We start from the raw sequence: 23,797 nt of genomic DNA, 5'->3' as shown, positions 1-23,797 counted from the left end.
TTATAAACCCTTTTTACCATTATAAAACAATTTTAAATTCGTCCTTTATTGTACAAGTGAATAAATACATTTTTAGATTTTAGATATATGAAATGTAATAGACTAGCGATTCTTTATAAAAATACAATAAAGAATGGCGTGAAGTGTTTATTCAGTTAAAATGGTTCGAGTCTATGTATTATATGATATATTGGAAGCTTTCAAGAGTAATATCGAATTACGTGGTTGTGAGCATGCAATATATCGTATTATACCTAAACATACATACATATGCGGTTCAGAGTTCAACTTTAGAGTTCAGTTTAACTTTATAAAAATGTAACCGCACTTGTGCTTTTATTTGATTAAAACTTATTTTCAAAATGTATTTTTATTAATCATGATATAAAAGTTTGATATCCGGCAATGAAGTCACTTCGCGAAATTTGAGAACATAATTGGGAATTGTTTAGCTTTCAAGACTCATGATACTCGATTTCCCTATGATGATGATGAAATAAAAACGGGCGAGTTTAATCGCAAACGGCAATAAAGCGGGTTTATTCGTTTAATATGAGACTCTCGTGTCTTCATTATTGAAGTTTCTTATATACAGGGTGAGTATAAACATTCCGAGCTATACGTATTTTTTCATATTTTTTTTATTGAAATATTTTTTCATTAGAAGTATATGTTTAAAAAATCCGCAACATTCACCAACTCAAATCATTATTGCATTTGCTTTGGAATAAATATTTGATATTAACTGAACATGTTCTAATTTATTGAGTTTTGATAACCATTAAACGCCATCAATTATCACAAAAACTACATGAATTTTTTCAAAAGCTTCAAAAGCCTCGCACCAAATAAATATTATTTAAACTATCTTTGTAATTATCGAACAGTCACCTTGACTATCTGTTGTAGGGCCTCTAAACTAATTTTCTCAATGGGAATGATTATTTGGATGTGGAGTTAGACCCAAATACGATTGACTCTTAATTTGCTTCGTCTCTTATTTGTCCGAGTTTCCTCAAAAAAAACAGTCCATCACAATACCATAACTGGCAATCACTTAATGATCACAGTGAATCATCAGTACATCAACTCTTATATTTAATAATTGTATGAAAATATTGAATATATTGGAGGAAATATTTATAAGAGAAAAACTTTTAAAAAACTATACCAATATTTTAATATATTTTTATGAGAAAATTCAAGAACAATAAAAAATATTAGTAAATTTAATTTTTTTTGGTGGCAAATATAAAATAACAATACAATAGTATTTTGATTTGATGCCCTGAAAACGATAAAACTTACATAGTGCAATTACTAATTTGAGAATATTTTATATTTTAGGTAATTATATATCTAGAATAAAAGAAATACTTCAGTGGGTATTATATGTTTTTTAAAACATATTTTCTGAAGATAAATACTAAATATTTTTAAGCAAAATGTTTGTTACTTTTCTAGTTAATTTAGTTGTATACTATTGTATATTTAATACTATTTACATAGACTATTTTTTTACAATAAAAAATCATATATTTTTACTGTTTCTTTTTGAGTTAAAGTTGAAAAATTTCTAACCGGGTTCTAAAAATATAGTATTGATTAAATGACTTTATTTTGATAGGCAAATCAACTGTCTAAAAAAACTTATTATTCATTTAAATTCTAAAAGTAAAATCAGTTTTTATTTTATAGGTAGCATCGAATGCTCACAAGATCTTAGTTTATTTAATAAAATGGGTATAGCTATGTACATTTATGAAATATATATATATACACACGAAAGAGTGTATTAAAATATCATATTGTTTATATTATACAAATCAAGAGATAAACGACTTTGTATTATACGAGAGATATCTGGAAAGTAAAGATACAAGGCTAATATAGCGATAAGATAGAAGCGAATTTGTTTTACTCTGTTGGCACTTGAATGTAAATTTGAGTATTTAAAATTATAATGAATTTATTTTATGACTATTTAAATATTAGAAAGCAAAAAGTAATATATAGAGAAAACGCCTCGAGGGAAGTTTTGAGGTGTCTCTTGTATTACCACATGTATCCAAGTAAAGTGCATTCTAGAGATGGTTTTACAGGAATCTAATTCCACGTTTATTTACGCTTTATTTTATTTTATGAATGCATCGGACCTGTTCTAAAAGGTTTTTAAAGTATGGAAAAAAGAAAAGAAAAACAAAATTTGAGACACGAATTTTATAAAAATGTATTAAAAATAGTTTTATGAAAAGCAATCCTTTACTAATGTTGAAAATCCTGATTTACATAGATACGTTTGTCCAAATCTTTTAAATTCCATAGTTTGCTTTAAAAAAACAAAGAATTTTTTGGATTAACTTTCAGTGAAGTTTTTGGATTAAACTCAAATTGTACTAAGTTTTAAAAATGACATAGAATTTTTTATTTAAACTATATTTTAAGCAAGCACCTTCTCTAACATTAAAAATTTGCAAGAATGTTGGCGTCTTAACGCTCTTTTTTCAGATTACTTATTTAGGCAAGAACGTTTGTTGACTTTATGACCTTGAATTAAAATATTTATTTAATTTATATGGTAATAAATATCTGCTATGTAAGCCAACTCACAGATTTTCTTTTAAAATATGTACCAGGAGTGTTCTCTTTCTTTTTTTCAGAAAGAGTGAGATTTCCTATTATTTTAACAAGCGCTCCAAAATTTCAGTGTGACAGAGAAGCACTTCATATTAGGCCCCTAATTCGATTATTCGTCCTATTTTTAACTATATAAATATTCCAATAATTGAAATTTTTTCGAATGAAATTTTAGAAAGTTCTAAGAATGAAAAAATGTATATTTGAGAAAAATACAGATCGTTTTTTCTCGCAAAATACACAAGTGACTAGTGCAGCTTTAAAATTTTTGGTCCTGCTCGAAATGCGAGGCAATGAACAAAAAAATGTTTTACGATTTTGAAAAAAAATTGTAAATAGAATGTGCATCGATGGTGTCTATTATGACCGAAATACGCGGAACTCGCTCGTTGGACAAAAAATGTCAAAAAAACTTTTCATTTTTGAAGAACAGGTGTGCGTCGGAAATTTTTGTGAAGTTGGTGTGTTTCAATATTTGTGTTTCAAGAGGCAAAGATTTTATTTAAGTCAATTTAATAATTTTATCGCGGTTAATTTATTTTATGTTATTTATTTTAATGCAAATCTGATACAAATCCTAAACTATTTCACATTAGTTTTAATCATTATTATGTATAAAATATTCGATGAAGTTATGTATGTTCCATAAATTTTACTGATCTTAATTCTGGTGAATTGAAAGAGCTGAAATGGCGTATGTAATATTACATTAAGCAATATTTATAAACGATTATAAAAGTAATTAATGATTATAATTATAATTAAGTTTTTCAACTAATTGGTTAAATAAAAAAAATATTGGTAAAAACCGTATTCGACCATTTGAATATTTCATCCATTTATTGATTCAATATTCGAATAGTTGTAAAATATAAATAATTAAGAAACAGATATGTTTTGTGGGAGTTGCAAATTGCATAATTAACTTAGAGGTCATTTTAACGTGCTTTTTAAACAAATGAAAAGAAAAACGATTTAACAATGAAAAGGAGGTCACAAAGAGAGAGCTCGGAACTAAGCAATTGCGTTAATAATTAGTAATATTTTATGAATCACCTATTAGGACATCCGTTTCAAACAGTTGATCACTCATTAGTACACGAAAAAACTACTCTTTGTTGGGAAAGGATGCATGATAGACAATGGCTCTATCCTGGGCAAAAATACTATTGTTGTACTTCACTTCAAATGATTAAACATATATAATGGGTGTGTCCAAGAAGTGATGCAATTGGACCACCAACATCCGCATCTGCAATTCGAAAGAACTGTTTTGAATCTACACTCAGTCACACCAGACACACTCAACACAAGACTGATAGTCAAGCATCATCACAATAGCACTTCATACAGCCGACACTATTTTACCGACATTCCAGCTCTCTGATTTTCAAGAGTTGCTATTTTGACTCTAGCACCTGATAACAGCAGCTTCATTTCCATAAATATTTGCGTAATAAAATAAGCTGTATTTTGTCTCACTTTTTTCGCCTCAAAACCGAAAGTATACTATTTGTGAAATTAATCAGCAAATGGTTTTTATTTATGGCAATGGTGTTACGAATAGACAAAGTGTTTTAAAGGCGTTTACTGATCTCTTATATTTATCTAGTGTGTGTAACTGTTTTTTATAAATCTGTTTCTAAAATATTATGCTATAGGCAAAAAACGTTTTTAGGCTTGCTAAATACATTGCTATCTATATTTCATATTTAAAATTAAACGTTTTAAAATTATTTAATAGACTTAATATCTTTAGATGAATTATTATAATCTACATTCTACACAATAGATCTGAGTTGGAATCGAATATGAATGTTATTGTTTTTAAAAATCGTGTTTGTCGACACATATAAAAATTTTCTAGCTTTTTCTTATCTTAAATGTGATATCACACTATCGTAGAGAATATCACACATGTATGTATAAACAAATATATAAAATAGTTTTTTTGCTATACACCCTATATGTGTCTCTGCACTGCGCGTGAGCGATGATTAATCCTTTGCGGCAAATTGGTATTTTTCCACACCCGGTTGTGAATGAGTTTCATATTGATTGAAGCAATATATTCGACATACCCTTCGTTTGCTCTTGACATTATCCAACTGTCTCTGAGTGCATTCTCCGATACTCTGAGAACCCCACAGTTCGACGCCTACTCTCGCATACGTAAACGTCATGGATCCAATTGGAAGAAAGTAAGTTAGCACCGTAAATGCGACGTTGTATCTGAAATATTATAAAAAAATGTACATCCATATCGTATGTAGAGCATCAATAAGCTTAAAACTTATAATAATATAGAACTTTCGGTATATGAAATACGTATTCGATAAAAAGCATTTATAACTTCGACGTTGTGTGAGTCCGATGGGAATGTACAACGTCGAAGTTTTTAGTGAAATGAAATTGAACTCACATGTACTCGTATCTGGAATGATTTGTAGGACCATCTGGCCATTCTGCATAACATATCCTCCTAAGTGATTAAATAAGTATATTAAATTAATAGTTAATATTATCGTAAGTATACGTATGTATATACAGATTGAGTTGGTTGTAAGTTAATTGCTAGGTTTAATCCTTGCAATTTTTCGAAATGGTGGCAGAAAAATCCATTTGGGACATTGTTTGCTTTCAGAGTTCAAACTCGGTCGTGGAATTAACGTAGCCACTAAAAGCATATGAGGTACATAAAAGCACAAACCCATATCCATAGCTTATGCTTTTCGGTAATGCCAATCGATTTAGAAAGCGTAGCTTAATTAAGTAAATATGTTTGACTTTCAAAGCAAGGAATTAAATAATATATTGAAAAAACAAAACAATCTCGTACTTTGAATAAATATGATACGAAAACTATATAACAAAAGATGATCGAAATATTATAACAAATCTATGTTTTAGTATAATAATTTATTTTAATAATAGATTTCCTATGATATTGACAGTTCTTAGTTTTTATTAATGTACACCATTGATCTGTGCTTCTTTAAAAAAAAAAAAAATTATCAAAAATGAGATTAAATAATCAGTATGTGCGTTTTAAAATTTTTCATTATTATAATAAACCAAATTTTTGATTCAAAATCAGACATAAAATAAAATTGTACATAAAGTATTTGTCTATGAAAAAAATATGAGAATAAATATATCATTTTGAGCAAAACTAAATTACCTTATATCTCCATTTTCTAACGTGTCATTTACAGTAGTAAAATATAGAAGCATAGGTGAGCCAAGTGCCGCACTGACTATCCAAACACCAGCAGCTACAGCCAAAGTAGCTCTTCTTCCAGCTCTTGGACGCAGTGGCTTCATTATGGCCATATATCTGAAAAATAAATAAGAATACAATTTTAAAGTCTATTTATATGACATAAAAAATGCAAGCAAATTTTGCATAGGTACTTTTAAAGAGCCTGCTTAAAATATTCTACAATAAAAATTAGGTTCAGTGGCACTAGATAAATCTTTATAAATACAAATTTTGCATACATCGACACTTTTTAAGGTCTAGTTAAAACAAAGGTACATTTTAACATAAAATTGATTCAAACGTATTTTTTTAATTAAAATTAAAAGTATTATTGTTTATATTTCATTGTTATTTCGCGTTGACGCTTTGACGTTGAGTAAGGTTATTTTAGTGAACGGTTTCTGAAAAACCGATATATGTTAATATAATATATTTATGTAAATAAATATAAAAAAATGGTTCTCTCGAACTATTTCCAAGTTAATTTACGTTTATTAATAATTTGTTCAAAATAAGTTAGATTTAAACGGTCTTTATCTTTAATTTCAAAAATTCTTAAAACTGAAAGCGTCAAATAAACAAGGAAACATTGCAAACAAACCCATCATATTAAAACACATAAGAGCAAGTCATAAAAAGGTGCCGAGAACAAAATCTAGCATGTAACCAGGAATATCTTCTTCAAACAGTTTATTTGAAAACCTCCTCTCAGAGATTTGTCTCTTACATAACTAGCATTTAAACTTAAACATCATCTTACATAACTAGCATTTAAACTTAAACATCCACAAGCTGCCGCTTCTCTCTTCGTATCCATTGGTCCAGCTCGATTTTTGGAATCCAGAGCGAAGCAGCCTAGGGACAACATGTCTCAAAATATCAACTTCCTAGGCTCTAACTAAATAACCACCATATACTTTAAAACCCGTAGAATACATCAGTGTTCTTTAACGTATAAATGAAAAATATTTTCCGGTCTTTATTTTTCAAATATTTCTCGCATATAATATAGTAGTTGCGAATTATTTTCGTCGATAATATAATCTTAAATTATATCGAGTTAAGCTAACAATCATCTCGGTGTGGTTCTAATGCTCAAAACCGAGTGTAGTAGTTCAACTCGTTCAACTCGTTCAAAGTTTTGGTATTGCGAATATATGAACAAGTTATTGTATGAAAAGTTTTAACACAGCATTAATGGATTTTCCACAACAGTGAACGTAAGGGTGTTTGAAACGAATTGTATCTGAACCACAATTATGAATAAACTAGTAAAAAAGTATATAAATCTATACCGAAAGCGTTCACATTACATACATAGCTTAAGCATCGATGCGTATTATTGGAATACATGTAGGTGATCAAATAAGAGAAAATGTTTCCTTTGATCCCATTAAACCTTTAGAATTTTCAATTTTAGGCGTTTAAAGCGAAATCAACTAGATTGGCCTTATTTAAAATTAATCTATTCCTTTGAATTGGAGGTTGTGGTTAATGCATTAAGAAGACGTGCAAAACTTTATTAAACACTGAATTTCATAGCACAAAATTATAATGATTATTTTAGCATCCATGTAAAGTTTATTTGAGAAAATATTTTTAATTAAGCACCTAATTAAAATGAACACGATAGCAAGATTTTGGAAGGCATAAAAACTTTTCCGCTCCAGAAAACGCATCAGGCTTATGAATATTTTTAATTTTAATTAAAATTTAACAACCATAGTAGGGAAATAAAGTTTTAATATATTTTAACAACAGATTTTTTTGTTATTTATTCAAGTAATTCTGCATGAGTAAGAAATAACTTATTCTGCTGTTAAAATTTGGTACACTAAAATTATAAATTGAATACGTATACATTTAGAAAAATATACTTAAAATATTTATTAATTAATTTTAAAGAAACATATAAGAAGCGTGGTAAAGAAAGACAAATTAAGAATTATATAGTGATATGATCTATGTATTATTTACTAATTTTATTTGATTAAAGTTGCATGTATCATTAAAAAAAATATTTTTTAATTTCTTTGAAATTATTCCTAGTTGGTTTTATATGCAATATATTTAAAAGAATCTTTGGCAAAATTCACAAAAAACGTTTAGGAAATGTGTGAATTATCGGCAGATGTAATTTAATAATTATGTATAGTCCATCCAAGATGTTAACGCTCATCATCATTGTGTTGGAAATAAGGGTGCGGGTACGCATGCATGCATACATACACAATTTTCCGCTATTTTGTTTTCACCGATAGGAGAACGTTACCAATACTAAATCAGGGCTGTTTTAAAGATAGGGTGACCATACGTTGGAAATTGAATTAAAAATTATAATGTGTTATATTTTTATTATCAATTATTGTCAGGTTGTGATATTTTGTAATCCATAAAAAAATTTCTGTAATATTTTATTGATATTTAAAAAAATATTATATTGCACAGATATTCAACCTGGAGAGTGATATCAAAACTGCTCTCATGCTTTTGAGTTAAATATGTATATACATAAACAAAATAAGTAAGAAAGTGATATTTTACACTAAAATTCACAGTAAAAATTCATTGCACTTGTAATTTCACATGGTCACCCTTTTATATTTCCTCAGCAATACTGTGACGATGAGCGTTCATATCTTGAACGGACTGTAGCTGTTTTCTAAATTTAAATTTAGTATTTATAATCGATTTTCCTTCAAGCATTTTTTTGGTTACCATTATTAGTTCATATTTTGGTAGAATAGTTATAGGCATAATTTTAGTTTTCATATATATGTCTTTCGTCTGAGAACTTGAAGTGATTTTAAATTAAATTTACTTGTAAATCCTCAAACGCAAGATATATATATATATATATATTTGCTGACTATGAATATGGGCATAATACATGTTTAATATAATTTTAAACGATAATATATTTTAAAAGCTGTTTAAAAATTTTGATACTAGTAAAATTTTTTTTATTGTGTAATCAATATAGTTATAAAAAATAGTTTTTTATCTAAAAGTAGACCTAAGAATATTATATTATCACTTTATGTAATTAGAGAATTATTTACGGGGACTGTAATATCAAAATTATCATTAAATATCATATAGTGTTTTTTTTTTTTATTAATTGGTAATTTGTTTAATCTCATCCATTCACTAATATGGATCAAATCTCTCTGCATGACTTTGTATATTTTAGAGTTATATACTTAAAATTAATTTATTCTATTGGCTAGATTTGATAGAACTGTTAAAACAGATATAGAGCGATAATTGTTAGTTGTTATTTTGCCAACTTTTTCAAACATTTATTAAATAATTTTACTAAAATAGAAGCTAATTTCTTTAACTGTTATGCTATCAGAACCAAGCGCTGAGTTATTTTTTAATTTGTTTGTATATCTTATGACTTCTTCTAATTTAATTTGGTGAAAATAAATAGATCTGTTAACGTGAGCCATATTCGTAATAGTGTTTATTTATATTTGATCTGATAGAAATGTTCCAATCAAGATGAAATGTTTATTAAATTCATCAGCTATATTTTTTATCTGTAGTTATATCTAAATTAATATATAAAATATTTTTTCTCATTTTTATTATTTGTTTCAAAATTTATCCATATTCTAAATTCGTTACTATTAGCATCATACAACATTTTTATATACAATAGTAATCTATTTTTATTTTTTTAAAATAAGCTGTATTTTATTATTTCTCTGGGCTAAGATAATACTAGTTTTTTTTATCTACTTTTACTTCTAGCGGTTTTAATTTTATTTATAAAATCATATAGTCTTTAATATTTTATTATATAGTTTATTTTGATTATATCTTTCACGATTGTTTAATATTTTTATAAAAATTGTTATGTGTATAGATATGTTTCAAAATAAATAGCTTATTTTTTTAGGAGTTTTGTTGAGAAAAAGAGAAGCAACTACAATAATTTCGTTTATAAAAATACGTTGTAATCTTCGATACAAAAGATAATATCTTACTCAACATAAAGTTTTTCTGCGTAATTTAAATTTTTTTCAGCAATATAATACACAGACAATGAAGATAAATGACATCGAAATTTTATGTATTTGTGTAGAAATTATATTTTTTTTTGATATATGACGTGATGCGATTTATAATATGTATTTGTCAAAATAATAAACATTTTAACGATGTATATTATAAACAAATTTATAATATTAAGGTACTTAATGAAACATAATAATATAAATATAAATTTAGACTTATATAAAAATATTGATGTTTATTTTTAATTGTATTATTTATTCATTTTTTAGCGAAAATAATTCATCACAGATCGAAACAAATCTCATTAGGCTAGTTAAAACATTAACGCAAATATATATGTATATAACTTTATGTAACACAAGTCTTGTTACTTTTTCCTAGAATTATTCACTCAATATTTATCTTTTAGCAAACTCGTTCGAACCCTTAACTAATTAATTCACACCCTAATTTTTATGCGCACAGAGCAAGTTTTGTTGATTGTGACAACTTCAACGAAGTTCTCAATCGGTCGAAAACTCTGACCATTAGCTCCATCGGCGTGTGCCTAAAGTGTTTTTGTTAACGTCAAAACCCTTTGGCATAACAGTGTTGAATAGTTTTAACGAATTGCGGCCGCTTTAACGAACCGGGGATAAAATAACAATTTTAAATTCGCCTCAATTCGAAACGCAAATTCAATTTGCAGCGATTTATTCAGAATGGATGAGTTCGAAACGGTTATGGGAATAGAGACAGAGAGAAAGGAAGACGATAAAGAAAAAGTGATAAAGGGCAAATTGGACATGCGGCTGGCCATTTGGTACAGAGACGCGGTCTATCAAATTGAAACAAGCCAATTTGGGATTCGAACCGAGCACAAACGGTGGAAAATTGGCTACCGGTGGATCAATTTTACGCCGCAAGTATTTCGGCCATGGCGACAGATTGTGTTCGAATAATAAATTTTACGAATGTCGTAAATAGACGCGGCTTAAATTTAATAGTTGCACTATAAAATATGTCTCGAGAAAGAGTTTTAGTAACAAAATAATTGAATTTTATGTGAAGGATTTATGTGAAGGTACCTAATGGATATTTTGGAAAAATAAATAAATAAAAATTTCGAGGATGACTAAAACGTACGCAACCCTTCAAATAAAAATATAAAGTCCATACTAAAACCTTAGCATTGTTCTACATTCGAAATTTATTTTATGACGAAACGGTATTTTCGTCTTAGCCAGAAACTTATAAAGTGATGGGATGATAGACTTACTATAATATAATAGGGCAAAGAGAGGTGCAATCAAGCGATAACTAACTCTATCCGATACTTAAATTTTGTTAGAAATATATTAACCATATAATAATAAATTTAATTTATACTGTACCAACCATTTGCCTCAGGCAAACAAAACAATATTTTTCGGAACCAAAATAAAACTAATTTTTAAGAACCGTAGAAAGCGTGACTGAACAGAAAAAACTGATCTCCTTCATACGCCAGACAGATTGTTTACTACTACGCTTAGCAAGCCAGCATAGTAGTAAACAGCCATTCGCAAGTTTATGTCCTTGGCCGGCGCACCCCCTAAAGAAGACTTTTGACTTTGTCTGGTTGCACCTACATTTAAGGTATTCATCGCAGAGAAGTCTCTAGAGGGGCTTTCAAGAGGCTATAACATTCAGAGCTGCATCCAACGATAGAGGATGCAGCTTTGTTCTTCAGAAAACGACACCTACAGTTGGCTTCGCCAATCGCAACCTAAGATGGCGCGTCGTTAAAGATCTGCCTCTCTGGAGGAAGATCTTTGACGAATTTCACATTTCCGTAATATATTGCTAGAAGTATCTCTAAGTAAGCAATGAAATAAAATAATACAAATTTTATCATTAAGTCATTTAAAATAGCTTCAGAAAATATATTGGGTATGACATAGATTCCTTTGGACTGTAATGGTAAAACCATTCTAAAGGTTAAAGTTGATAATTTTAAATTGAAATTTAACGATTAAACGAATTCTGACCAACTTTTTACAAATCTGGGATTTTGCAAGGCTGCAATTGAAAATAATTTCAGCTCTTGATAAACAGCCAGTTCAAACAGCTTATCTTTATAGGGCAGCCGGTCAAAAGAGCGTGCGTCAAATGAGCGCGGTCATATAAGCGCTGCATTATAAGCGCTGCGTCATAAGAGTGTTTACCAAAGTAGCGCTGTAACAAAATAGCGTGCGTCAAATGCGCAGAGAGACATATGAGCGCTTTAAAAAAGAGAGCGCGTCATAAGAGCGCAAAAATACTTGGAAAATATCAAGAAATGAATATTTTAGGAATTAGGAATATAAAATATAAGTAAATTGTGGGAAATTTACAAAGAATTAAAATTCACGAAATATAGGCGGTAAAATTAGTATTTTATGTGCCAGAGCATAATGACGATTAAAATGATTAGTACATGATAAAAAAAATATTATTTATTAATCATTACGTACATACGAAAGTACATCAGTGAGATTAAGATTACTATAAATAATACTGTAAGATTTACAATATTTGACAAAATACCCTTTTTATCTATAACTAGTTTTGAATATCGCCCCAATATTTTTAGATATTATAATTTGGAAGATAAAGATAGACATAAAATCTTGTGGTTTTTAAAAAAAATATTAAAAATAATCACTAAAATCGAATAATTAATTTTTTTGCAAAACAAGCACTACAACATTTTGAAACAATGCTCAATGAAAAAATCAAATCTCCTAAAAAGACTTACCAAACTCCAATTGACAATTATACATTAATTTCAGTGGAAGAAAAAAATTGTAATTTCTTATTAGAAAACCCGATACCTTGGAAATATGAAAATACTGTTATTCCCTAATGATATTTGAAATTAAAACCATATTTGAACATACCAAAATATTTAGGAATTTATTAAAACAGTTTTTAAAAAAGAATTAAATTTATCATAAAAAATGATTACATTAAAAGATAATTAAAAAATTTGAAACTTGTACAATATTTATTATTGGTAGAAATAGTCTTAGCATACTAAATGCTCTAGCTGCACTATCTATCCAGAAAGTGTATAAAATAAATGAAATTAAAAATTAAAATGAAAATTATAAAAAAAAAATTGTAAAATTTACAATTTTAAAAGGGGACAATATATAAACTTGTTTTAGAAACATAATTTTTATTAGCTTACAAATAATAATAATAAACTAATCTCCCTTAGTAAATTGATTAGTGTTTTTATAAATCGATATAATATTTTATAGTTTCGGGTAAATGGATCTCTTGGTGCAGAGGTATTATATTAGGTTAACAATATTTACTTGGCGCACCATACCAATTAATTGTCATAATATTTAAGATTAAAATAAGCATAATCCATCTTGTTTTAAGTGGTTAGATATCGTTACTGTCACAGTAATAACATTATTATATCGTCATTCTTAATTATATGAATAATTTGTAAAAATAAATCAATATATGTATTTATAAATAAATAAATAGAGACTAATATTATTATTTGAGTTGTCGATAGTTGTCAATCGCTGATTTGAATAGTGCGAGCGAAATAGCGAGCTCTGCTTGCATCTCGCTCTTTTTTTCCGTCATACTAAAATCGTTTTTATTTCATAACAGACACACAATATTAAGTAAGAATTATGCCCAAATAGAGCATATAATCCCGTTTCATCCCATATCATAAAAATATAGATACCCTTCTAAGGAAAAATGAGTTTAATTGACACCGTAAATTATCGGTGTCAATTATTGGTCTTAACACCACGCAAAACGACCATATTCCGATTAAAAATTTTACAATAAACTTATTATTGAATTATTTGCATAAGTTAAAAATTGAATATTACTAAAATGTGTTTACCGGAAGTTTTTTTACCATTAATAAATTAAAATTGGCAAAATTAGCTTCAACACAAAACCAATAAATGCATTTCAAGTTTCGTCGACGTACGAGTGCAACGCTTGGAATTCGATGTCGACCAATTGTCGAGTTACAAGCGCAAAGGATTAACTATATGACACATAAAATTAGAAAGACATTACCTTGTCAACCGCATGATGCCTAGAATTGCAAATATCCTCGCGGCCTCGCGCTTTCGGCGTCAATCGGCGTCCCTTCCCCCGCGAGTCCCGCTGAGGAAGGGACGGTTGCAACCGTGGAAAAACACTGATGTAACGGTGCCTTGCATGGTAACAACATTATAAACACTAATTTGAATTATACACTGCATAATTGTAACACATACACTGAATTACACTATCACTTTATAATTAAGAACATCGAAACGGATATTATTATAAAAAATATGAACGAGAACACTTATTCGAGAAAAATGTAACAAAACAATTTATTCGACCGTTTACAACCGCGGTCGCATACCTACTGGTGTTTTTTTAAAAATTTCTAGATGCATCCAGACAATTCAAGGTTATGCTTCATTAAAAATAACAAATGTCATTCACCTCTTTGTCTATTTTTAAAATATTTATCTCTAATTCGAATTATTTTAATGCAAGTTGTTTGTTTTTTTAATGCGAGAGTGACGCGAAGGTCACCTTGCTGTTGTTGTTGACCTATTTAAAGTATAATGTCGAAGATTTAAAGTTTATTTATATGAAAAATATTATTAAAATCTAAAAATAGTTAAAACATTAATTTTGCTGAATTCAATTTAATCATATTGTATAATTATCAAAAAGGGAGTTACTTACGATTTTTTAAATACTAAAGTAAAATTAAAATTATGAATACGATAATAAGACCTAAAGTAGTAATTGGTGAATCTTTATGATTCTTTTATTAGTCTGATATTTAGTTTTAATGTGTTATTACTAGAGACCTAAATTTTTCGCGATTACGATTAAACTATTTTTTTGTGAATTTCGTGTTCCTTCCATCAATTCCTTAAGCCGAAGGACCCCAAAATCCAACCGCGTAAATTCTGTGAAAATTGAATATTATATTTTATTTATCACATATAATTAATATACCTGCCCTATAACTGTACGCATTTATTGCTAGTCGAGTCGACAATTATTTGTCAATTTAATGAAACAAATCTAATGATAAATTCAAAACCAGCGTTTCATTTTAATAAAAATATATGTATATCGTACGTATGGGGATGGGGAGCCATACTTGAGTATGTACGTAATAATTAATAAATAATAATGTTTTTATTGACTAATCATTTTAATAGTCATTACGCTCTGGCACATAAAATACTAATTTTACCGCCTATAACTCGTAAATTTTTATTTTTTGAAATTTCTCACAATTTACATATATTTTGTAGCCCTAATTCCTAAAATATTCATTACTTGATTTTCTCAAAGTATTTTTGCGCTCTTATCACGTGCTCTCTTTTGTCAAACGCTCATATGGCTGTCTGACGCACGCTATTTTGTTACAGCGCTACTTTGGTAAACGCTCTTTTGACGCAGCGCTTATAATGCAGCGCTCTTTTGACGCACGCCAATTTGTCCGCGCTCATTTGTGACGTTGCCCTTTATAGGCATCATTGACAGATGACAGCTGAGAAGTGAGGCCGGAATAGACTGCGCTTTTTAATCAAACCCTTGCACAAGTATATCGAGACAAGTAGTCTTGTCAGTTTCTTGTAATATTTTATATTACTGTACAAAAACACAAATTTTAAAATGTTTTTATACCAATTACAAAAATGTATAAAAATAAATTTATTATCAAACTAATAAAGCTAGATAGAAAAAAAACTTAGAAGGTATTATAGTATTGTAAAATAATCGTGATTTTAAATCAGCGTATAACTTTATATTTAAATCAGATAGTAATAAAATCGTTGTGACGATAAATTTCTTAAGAAATGTTATCTTAGTTAAGTAATCCATACAGGCAGTCATTAAAGAAGCAATAACAAAGCACTATGTAACAGGATGAAAATAATAATAAAATAAATGTCAGACTATACGCAATCCAAAGATATCCATAAGCTAGGTATAAATTTGATACATGTTCTTTACTTGACGTATTGAAATTGATTTTATTTAACGGAATAAACAGAATTTTTGTGTTAACGAATTAAAAATAAAACTGTCAAATAACTAATCCGGCGATCGTTAACAAAGGGGTAGAAAAACAATATTCTTTTGCGCAGGGTAGAGAAAAATGTTTACCGCGCATAATTTTTAAACAAATAGTAGGTTTTTTACGTTACTAATTGGACGTTTACTCGGGACAAATGTGTTAATAGGTAATCTGCAAAATATTACTAAATATTAATGTAATTGTTTAGTCTCTTCTATTGTTAGTTCTAATTTTCGAGACGAATTGGTTTTTCTTTAAATATATTCAAAATAGTCGTTAGAAGGACTTTGAAGTTAAAAACATTCACAGGCTCAAACTTAAATTGTTAAAATTTGGATCAACACAGGACAGCGAATAATATTGAACAAACATTTGTACGACTGAATTTTTTTTGTAATTTAAATTAAATAAACATATAAATTGTTACAAAAAAAATTATAAAGGTAAATTTAATGCCACTCCTGCTATAATAATTTTAGTGCAGAGTAATAGTTTTTTTTATTCCTTACGATTTAAAAAACTTAATGTCCTGTTGCGACATCCGGTGTAAGTAAAGAAGAAATTTTAATTTAAAAATAGTTTCATATTATATTATATTTACTAAACGGTATTCGCCGTACCATTAATTCGCAACTCTCACGTTCTCGCATCTTATGCCTCACTCTTTGAAGATGACAAACACCGACTTTCTAACACTTTGAAACATTTTTATAAAGTGATGCCGCGACGCCGACGGGGATTAGACGGATGAAGAGTTTTTTCGGATCCCCGGGGAGTCGGAGGATTTTAATTGTTTACAAACATCCGAGAGCGAAATTCTTCCCAACCCAATCTTACCCCACCTATATATAATATATATATATATAAAAAACGGAAAATCGTCAGCGATACAGCGATACAGCGATTTCATTTCCAGCTTCATTTTACGCGGTCAATCGTCTGTGTGATTTTTCCGGCGAACTATTCCGGAACGAAATTTTCCACTGATCGGGGAAAGCACTACTCTGTGTTTTCGGCACGTTGAAATTAGGGCAATGTGGGATTGGATTTTGTTAAATGATTATTTTATTAATGGAAAACACAAACGAAAATTTATACAATTAACATAAAGTGTAATGGAATATATTAAAAAAAAAAGAATTTCATTATGCTTCTGATGAAAGTCTCAATATTAAATAAAATATTATTGTTTATTTTATGAATATACTGAATATACATTTGTATATATATTTAGAATATTCAGAATGTGGCAGATTTCATAAGGTATTAAGTAGTTGCAGCAACGTTGTGCTTGCAGCGTGTGCTTAAAATGTGTTTTTAAAAGGTATTGAGCAAATAGCCTTCACTCAGTACTTGTATAAGTCTCACAAGTTTCATACAAAATCATTAAATATTGCAACAAATCTTTCTACAATAAAAATATTAACTTAAGAAAAGCAGGCATTTTGAGCTATCCATCAGAAATAATTTTAATTAACTTTGAATAACCAAAAACAGAAAAAAATGTCATTCACGAGGATTAAAATTAATCGCCTACTTATTTCTGTTTATGGTAAAAATATAATGGTAATGTAATGGTGTGAATTTAAATTATGTTTATTAAACATAAATAAATTATTGTAAGACCATCTGTTGTGTCTAATGAACTAAATACAAATTAATTAAAAATGTCGTTTTAATAAAGATTTATTGTCAATAAACCACCAGTGTAAAAAATTGTATATCAGAACGTATGTAAAAAAAACTGTTACATTTTAAAGTATGTACTAAATCATAAAATGATTTAAACTAATTAATTAAAAAATACATATATTTGTTTATACAACTTTTGAATTTGAAAGCTATATTGATTTTCATAAAAGATTAGTTTTCAATCACTTGAATATTTTGCCAATGTGCTCACATTTTCTCCGCATGTTTGAAGTATTCTTCGTGACTCGAAAATAAATATTACTTAGATAAAAATGCTCATGAATGCTTTTTGAAAAATCAGGACTTATTAAATATAAATATTGAACTGAAATCGAGCATCTTGATAATTTGTTAAAATTATACATATAAGTATAATAATTTGCATCACAAAGTTAGCTTAACTTAGTTTAGAGAAATGTTGCCTTTACATTGCTATTTATACACGTCATGGCAAATAAACAATTTAGTAAATAAACGAATTACAACTTTTCTAATTGAAGGCTTGAAAGTTATTCTTAAATATTATTAATAAACATAATATAAGGTGGAATTCTCTAGAACAACGCAATTCATTTTTTACCTGAAGTTAATTAATTATGTAAAACATAAAATATATTATACAGATAGGTGAAAAGGTTAATATATATTTAATTATAAATATTTCATAAAGTGACGTCAAAACTACAATTTAACACATTGTTTGAAATTAATAATCTACGTTTTCAAGACAAGAGGAAATGTGTCAAAATTGGCTTTAAACGTACTTTAAAACGAAATACTATGGACCTCTCGCGTATTCAATGTCTAAATCACATCGGAAGCCTTTTCGCATTGTCGAATTGAATTTAGTACTCTCGTGTTCTCTCGGAATTGCGATTTTTCACAATCGTTATTTAAAGTAGAGCTTCTGTAGTTGAGCATTTAAAATACTGCGAATTCTATTTATTTAAAAAATATTTTTTATCATTAAGGAAATCACGTCAATTAATTTGGAAATAATATATAATTTTTGACTACAAAATATTTTTTACAGTATTTTTATATTAATATTATATTGACCACTAAATCATATTCCTACTTACATCGCATCTATAAAATATAACGTTTTTTGTTGAATTATTTTTAGGTATTCGGATGCTCGTGATATTAACTTATGTAACTAATTTAATACAAATTATAATTTCGCAAAGTAAAGTAAAATCGCTAAGAATAAACGGGATTCTGAGAATACGCATTCTCAAATGCAATATGGCAGTCAGATATTTGTCTCAATCAAACGTATTCAATGCTTCAAAATCCAATTACGTTCTATTGAATAATTTGTGTTGTGGTAATCCAGTTGTATATGGGTAATTTAATAACGCAACTGAATAACTAGTAGCTTATTATTTGACCATAATATTGTCAATGGATGTATATTATAAGTCAAAATAATGTGCAGCTACTGACAAAAATATAATAAAAACAGTTGATTAATTATAAATAAATTATAAGAGTTTAAGAGTACAATATCAAAAACATAATATATTTATATAAGTAAATTTATTTATAACATTATTTTGAAACTTATTCATAGCAGATGTTCTGTACAAATACTAGTATTGTCGGTGACTAATACCTGAAAAACCTAGGTTCGAATCTCATATTGGATTTAAATTTTTATTGTGTCTAGAAGATTGAAATTAGCGATTATTATATAATTTTAATATTAATCGATATTCAAAGATTTTCTAGATGTTCCTAATCTCACAAATCAATATCGTAATTATTTAAAATTGAGCTAGGTCGTACATATTAAATATAAAAAAATGTATACTTTTTAATAAAAAATATGATATTTAATAACTGCACAAATAGTAAAGTTTTAAGTTAGTTTTAACTAAAATTAACAGATAAAATCTAAAATACATCAATCCATTTTAAATTTTATAAGCTACATCAAATTCCGTGCAACTCTAGTGAGTGACATTTTTATTTAATTTATTTGCAAAAAAAACATCTGATACAATCCAATACAATAAAAACTTTTAGACAAATTAAAGAAAGACATTATATTATATAATGCGGTTATTGCTGACATTTGTAGGAAGGAGCGTCGAATAAAATTAATTTTCAAAAAATAAATACATAATATGTTTATAAAATTAAGAAGATAAATTTAAAAATATAGTTTTGTTCCCCCCTTCTAACCCCATGCCCTGTTTCAAAGTCACCTCACGCCACTAATTCCCATATTATCAATATGTAATAAAAATATATTTTTTTCCACTATTTTTAACGGAAGAACGTCATTTGAAAATGTCGTGAATTTGGCACATTTAAATTAGATTTAAATAATATTTTTCATATAAATAAACTTCAAATCATCGACATAATACTTTAAGTAGGTCAACAACAACAACCAAGGTGACCTTCGCGTCACTCTCGCATTAAAAAAACAAACAACTTGCATTAAAATAATTCGAATTAGAGATAAATATTTTAAAAATAGACAAAGAGGTGAATGACATTTGTTATTTTTAATGAAGCATAACCTTGAATTGTCTGGATGCATCTAAAAATATTTAAAAAAAATACCAGTAGCTATGCGGCTGTGGTCGTAAACGGTCGAATAAATTGTTTTGTTACATTTTTCTCGAATAAGTGTTCTCGTTCTTATTTTTTTAATAATAATATCCGTTTCGATGTTTTTAATTATAAAGTGATAGTGTAATTCAGTGTATGTGTTAGAATTAAGCAGTGTATAATTCAAATTAGTGTTTTAATATTGTTGCTATGCAAGGCACCGTTGCACCAGTATTTTTCCACTGCGTGCAACAGACGCGACGTGCAACCGTCCCCTTCCCCCGCGGGCCTCGCGGGGGAAGGCACGCCGAAAGCGCGAAGCCCGCGAGGATATTTATAATTCTAGGAATCATGCAGTTGACAAGGTAATGTCTTTATAATTTTCTGTGTCATATAGTTAACCCTTTGTGCTAGTAACTCGACAATTGGTCGACATCGTATTCCAAGCGCGTTGCACTCAAAACTTGAAATGCATTTATTGGCTTTGCTTTCGAGCTAATTTTGCCAATTTCAATTTATAAATGGTAAAAAAACTTTCCGTAAACACATTTTAGTAATATTGAATTTTCAACTTATGCAAATAACTCAATAATCTTCAATTTACGAGTATAAGTTTATTGTAAAAATTTTCATCGGAACATGGCCGGACGGTTGCGGTGTTAAGGCCGGACGGTTGCGACGCGATACTTTACAATTATTGCTCCTTAATGATTTTTTCCTTCAAAGGGTATCTATATTTTTATGATATGGGATAAAACGGGATTATATGCTCTAATTGTGCATACTTCTCACTTAATATTGTGTGTCTGTTATGAAATAAAAACGATTTTAGTATGACGGAAAAAAAGAGCGAGATGCAAGCAGAGCTCGCTATCTCGCTCGCACTATAAATATCAGCGATTGACAACTATCGACTTGGGTATCGACATTTTTAGCCGCAACTCAAATAATAATATTAGTCTCTACACATTTGATGTATTTTCGAGCTAGTAAATTACTAAGTTATGTAAAACACTACTAGTAATCTGTGTTTTAATTACTTATAAGCACATATATTGCTTTATTTTTAAAATTTATCCATATAATTACGAATGACGATATAATAATGGATGTTTAAAGAAGTGACGATGAATTTGATATTAACCATGTTATTGTTACTCCGACAGTAATAGTAGTAGGAATGATATCTAACCACTTAAAAAAAGATGGATTTTGCCAATATTTTATGCAAATAATGAATACGAATCTTATTATCTTCTTAAATAATATGACAATAAATTGGTATGGTGCGCCAAGTAAATATTGTAACCTAATATAATATCTCTGCACCAAGAGATCCGTTTACTGTCTAGATACCCAGAGTATAATATATCGATTTATAAAAACACTAATCAATTTACTAAGAGAGATTAGCATAATAGTTTGTTATTATTATTTGTAAGCTAATAAAAATATTGTTTCTAAAACAAGTTCATTTATGGTCCCCTCTGAAAATTGTAAATTTAACAATTTTTTTAATATAATTTTAATTTTAATGTTTGATTATTTGATTTATTTTATACTCTTTCTGGATTGATAGTGCAGCAAGGGCATTTAGTACACCATAGGAAATCAAATTTCTATTATGTATTTAATGCGATCTAATGACCTGAATGAACGTTCAACATCAGCTTTAGATACGTTCATGCTAAGACTATTCCTACCAATTTTAAATCTTGTACAATTTTCAAGTTTTAAAATAATTTTTTAATGTAATAATTTTTCTGATCAATTTAATTATTTTTTAAAAATTATTTAAATAAATTTATATATATTTTGGTATATCCAAATATGGTTTTAATTTTAAATATCATGGGGAAATAACAGTATTTTCATATTTCTAAGGTATCGTGCTTTGTAATAAGAAATTACATTTTTTGTCTTCCACTGGAGTTTGGAAAATCTTTTTCAGAGATTTGATCTTTTCATTGAGCAATGTTTCAACCCACTGTTATGGGTTGTTAAGCACACACTCATTCAAGCTAGCGATAAATTACACAAATAGTGTAAAAAAGAAACACAAGAAATAATAACATAAATATTTAAGTGCAAAGTCTTTTTATAATAAATATAAAACATATCATACCATGTGTTATTCGATTTTTCTATAGTTTAAAATCGATCGACTGTGGTATAGTATTATTAAATTTGTATGACAACAGGATGTGGATAAACGAAATTCCAATATAAGTAAAACAAAAATTCCTTTCCGTCTCCAGCTTTTAACCAACTCTCGTCTCCCAAAAACAAATTTAAATTTATATTTAAGAGATATTATAATATATAAAAATATTTGTATTCCTAGCATGTCTTTAAGATTATTTTGAATTTTTAACGACTCTAAATTATAGTATAGATAGGTTCCAAAAAATTCGATCACTTCTTGCATATTTTTTTAAGCTTGCCATTACTTCATTAACTTTGCCACAACCGTGACAAGATAAGAATCACAAATCGTAGAATTTATTTATGTTATCTAAGCACGTGCGGCCCATGTAATTGTTCCGTATATTAACCTTACTAATCTCGAATGAACTCGAATTAGCATGGTACATATTTAGCGTCAATTATTAGACTAACAAGGAAATATATTATTTGATAATATTTGTGTGCATATATTTAAATAAAGTCAATTTAAGATTAGCATAGTTAAAAATAGGTACAATACGAAGGGTAGTCGACCGTTGTCACAAGTTGTCAATGCTGAGATCCAAGAGGAATGAAATGAAATGTATGCGATGTTTGATGAAATCGCAAATGTAAAATTATGCGAATGTCGTCTGGAATGCTCAATATCTGTGACGGTATAAGATTACTTTGTATACATTTATGATATATCAAAATTTCATTTTGTTTTTCGTACATGTGTTCATCCATCCATCCATACATATGCGTTTTTTACATCATATAATGCGACTCTTGAGGTATATGGGTGTTGTTTTTTAAAAATATTTAACGCGAAAAAATACTTCCATATGTTTATTTATTATTAATTATCTTGATATATATATATATATGTATATAAAAAAATTCGCGTGCTAAATTAGTATGTTCATTTTTATTTTCCACGTTGTTTTAGCTAGGAACTAGAAATTTGCATATGGTCATAGTTGTGTCTAAATTAACGGGTATGGAAATTTTGGATGAGGAAACGTGAATGTTTTGTCATTTCGCACGTGTACGTGTACGGAATACTACCATGTATATGTAGCTATGGTAACCAAACAAAAATAACAATTAGCTTTTATAGTGAATATAAATCCTTTGACACGATCAGGTGTAGTTAGCGAATAGTACAATTTGAGTTCCTGAATTATTTTTAACCATCTATAACGTCATCAGAGTTTTTTTGAGTTAAACTTTAATTATGCTACTTCCATAAAAATTAACATATACTGTGGGCATTCTGAAAAAATCTGAGATAATTTTTAGCTTTCTAAGGAAAAAAATCTTAAATGATCTTTGTTTTTTTTAAGCTCGGTGCGCTGAAC

The 23,797-nt window shown here is 28.3% G+C and overlaps 2 protein-coding genes across 3 annotated transcripts in view; one reads left to right on the top strand and one right to left on the bottom strand.

Moving 5' to 3' along the window:
• The window catches only part of LOC148228061 (tachykinin-like peptides receptor 99D), a 267,821-nt gene that overhangs the window by 36,830 nt on the left and 207,194 nt on the right, over positions 1–23,797 (bottom strand). The window contains exons 5-7 of the mRNA XM_088200999.1: positions 5,819–5,974; positions 5,060–5,119; positions 4,719–4,869 (exon numbers count right to left, since the gene is read on the bottom strand). Coding sequence (XP_088057125.1) covers positions 4,719–4,869; positions 5,060–5,119; positions 5,819–5,974 — 367 coding nt within the window. The remainder of the gene's footprint in view (positions 1–4,718; positions 4,870–5,059; positions 5,120–5,818; positions 5,975–23,797) is intronic.
• Positions 20,300–23,797, top strand: part of LOC148228059 (uncharacterized) — a 339,858-nt gene continuing 336,360 nt past the window's right edge. For both annotated transcript variants that reach the window (XM_088201006.1, XM_088201007.1), the window contains exon 1: positions 20,300–20,632. In XM_088201006.1, the coding sequence (XP_088057132.1) occupies positions 20,478–20,632 (155 nt within the window). In that variant the 5' untranslated portion in view covers positions 20,300–20,477. The remainder of the gene's footprint in view (positions 20,633–23,797) is intronic.

Source organism: Plectrocnemia conspersa, unplaced genomic scaffold (assembly GCF_051122295.1).
Source record: "Plectrocnemia conspersa isolate PC_06_02 unplaced genomic scaffold, ASM5112229v1 ptg000012l, whole genome shotgun sequence".
Lineage (NCBI taxonomy): Eukaryota > Metazoa > Arthropoda > Insecta > Trichoptera > Polycentropodidae > Plectrocnemia > Plectrocnemia conspersa.
This window is presented reverse-complemented; position numbering and strand designations above follow the sequence as displayed.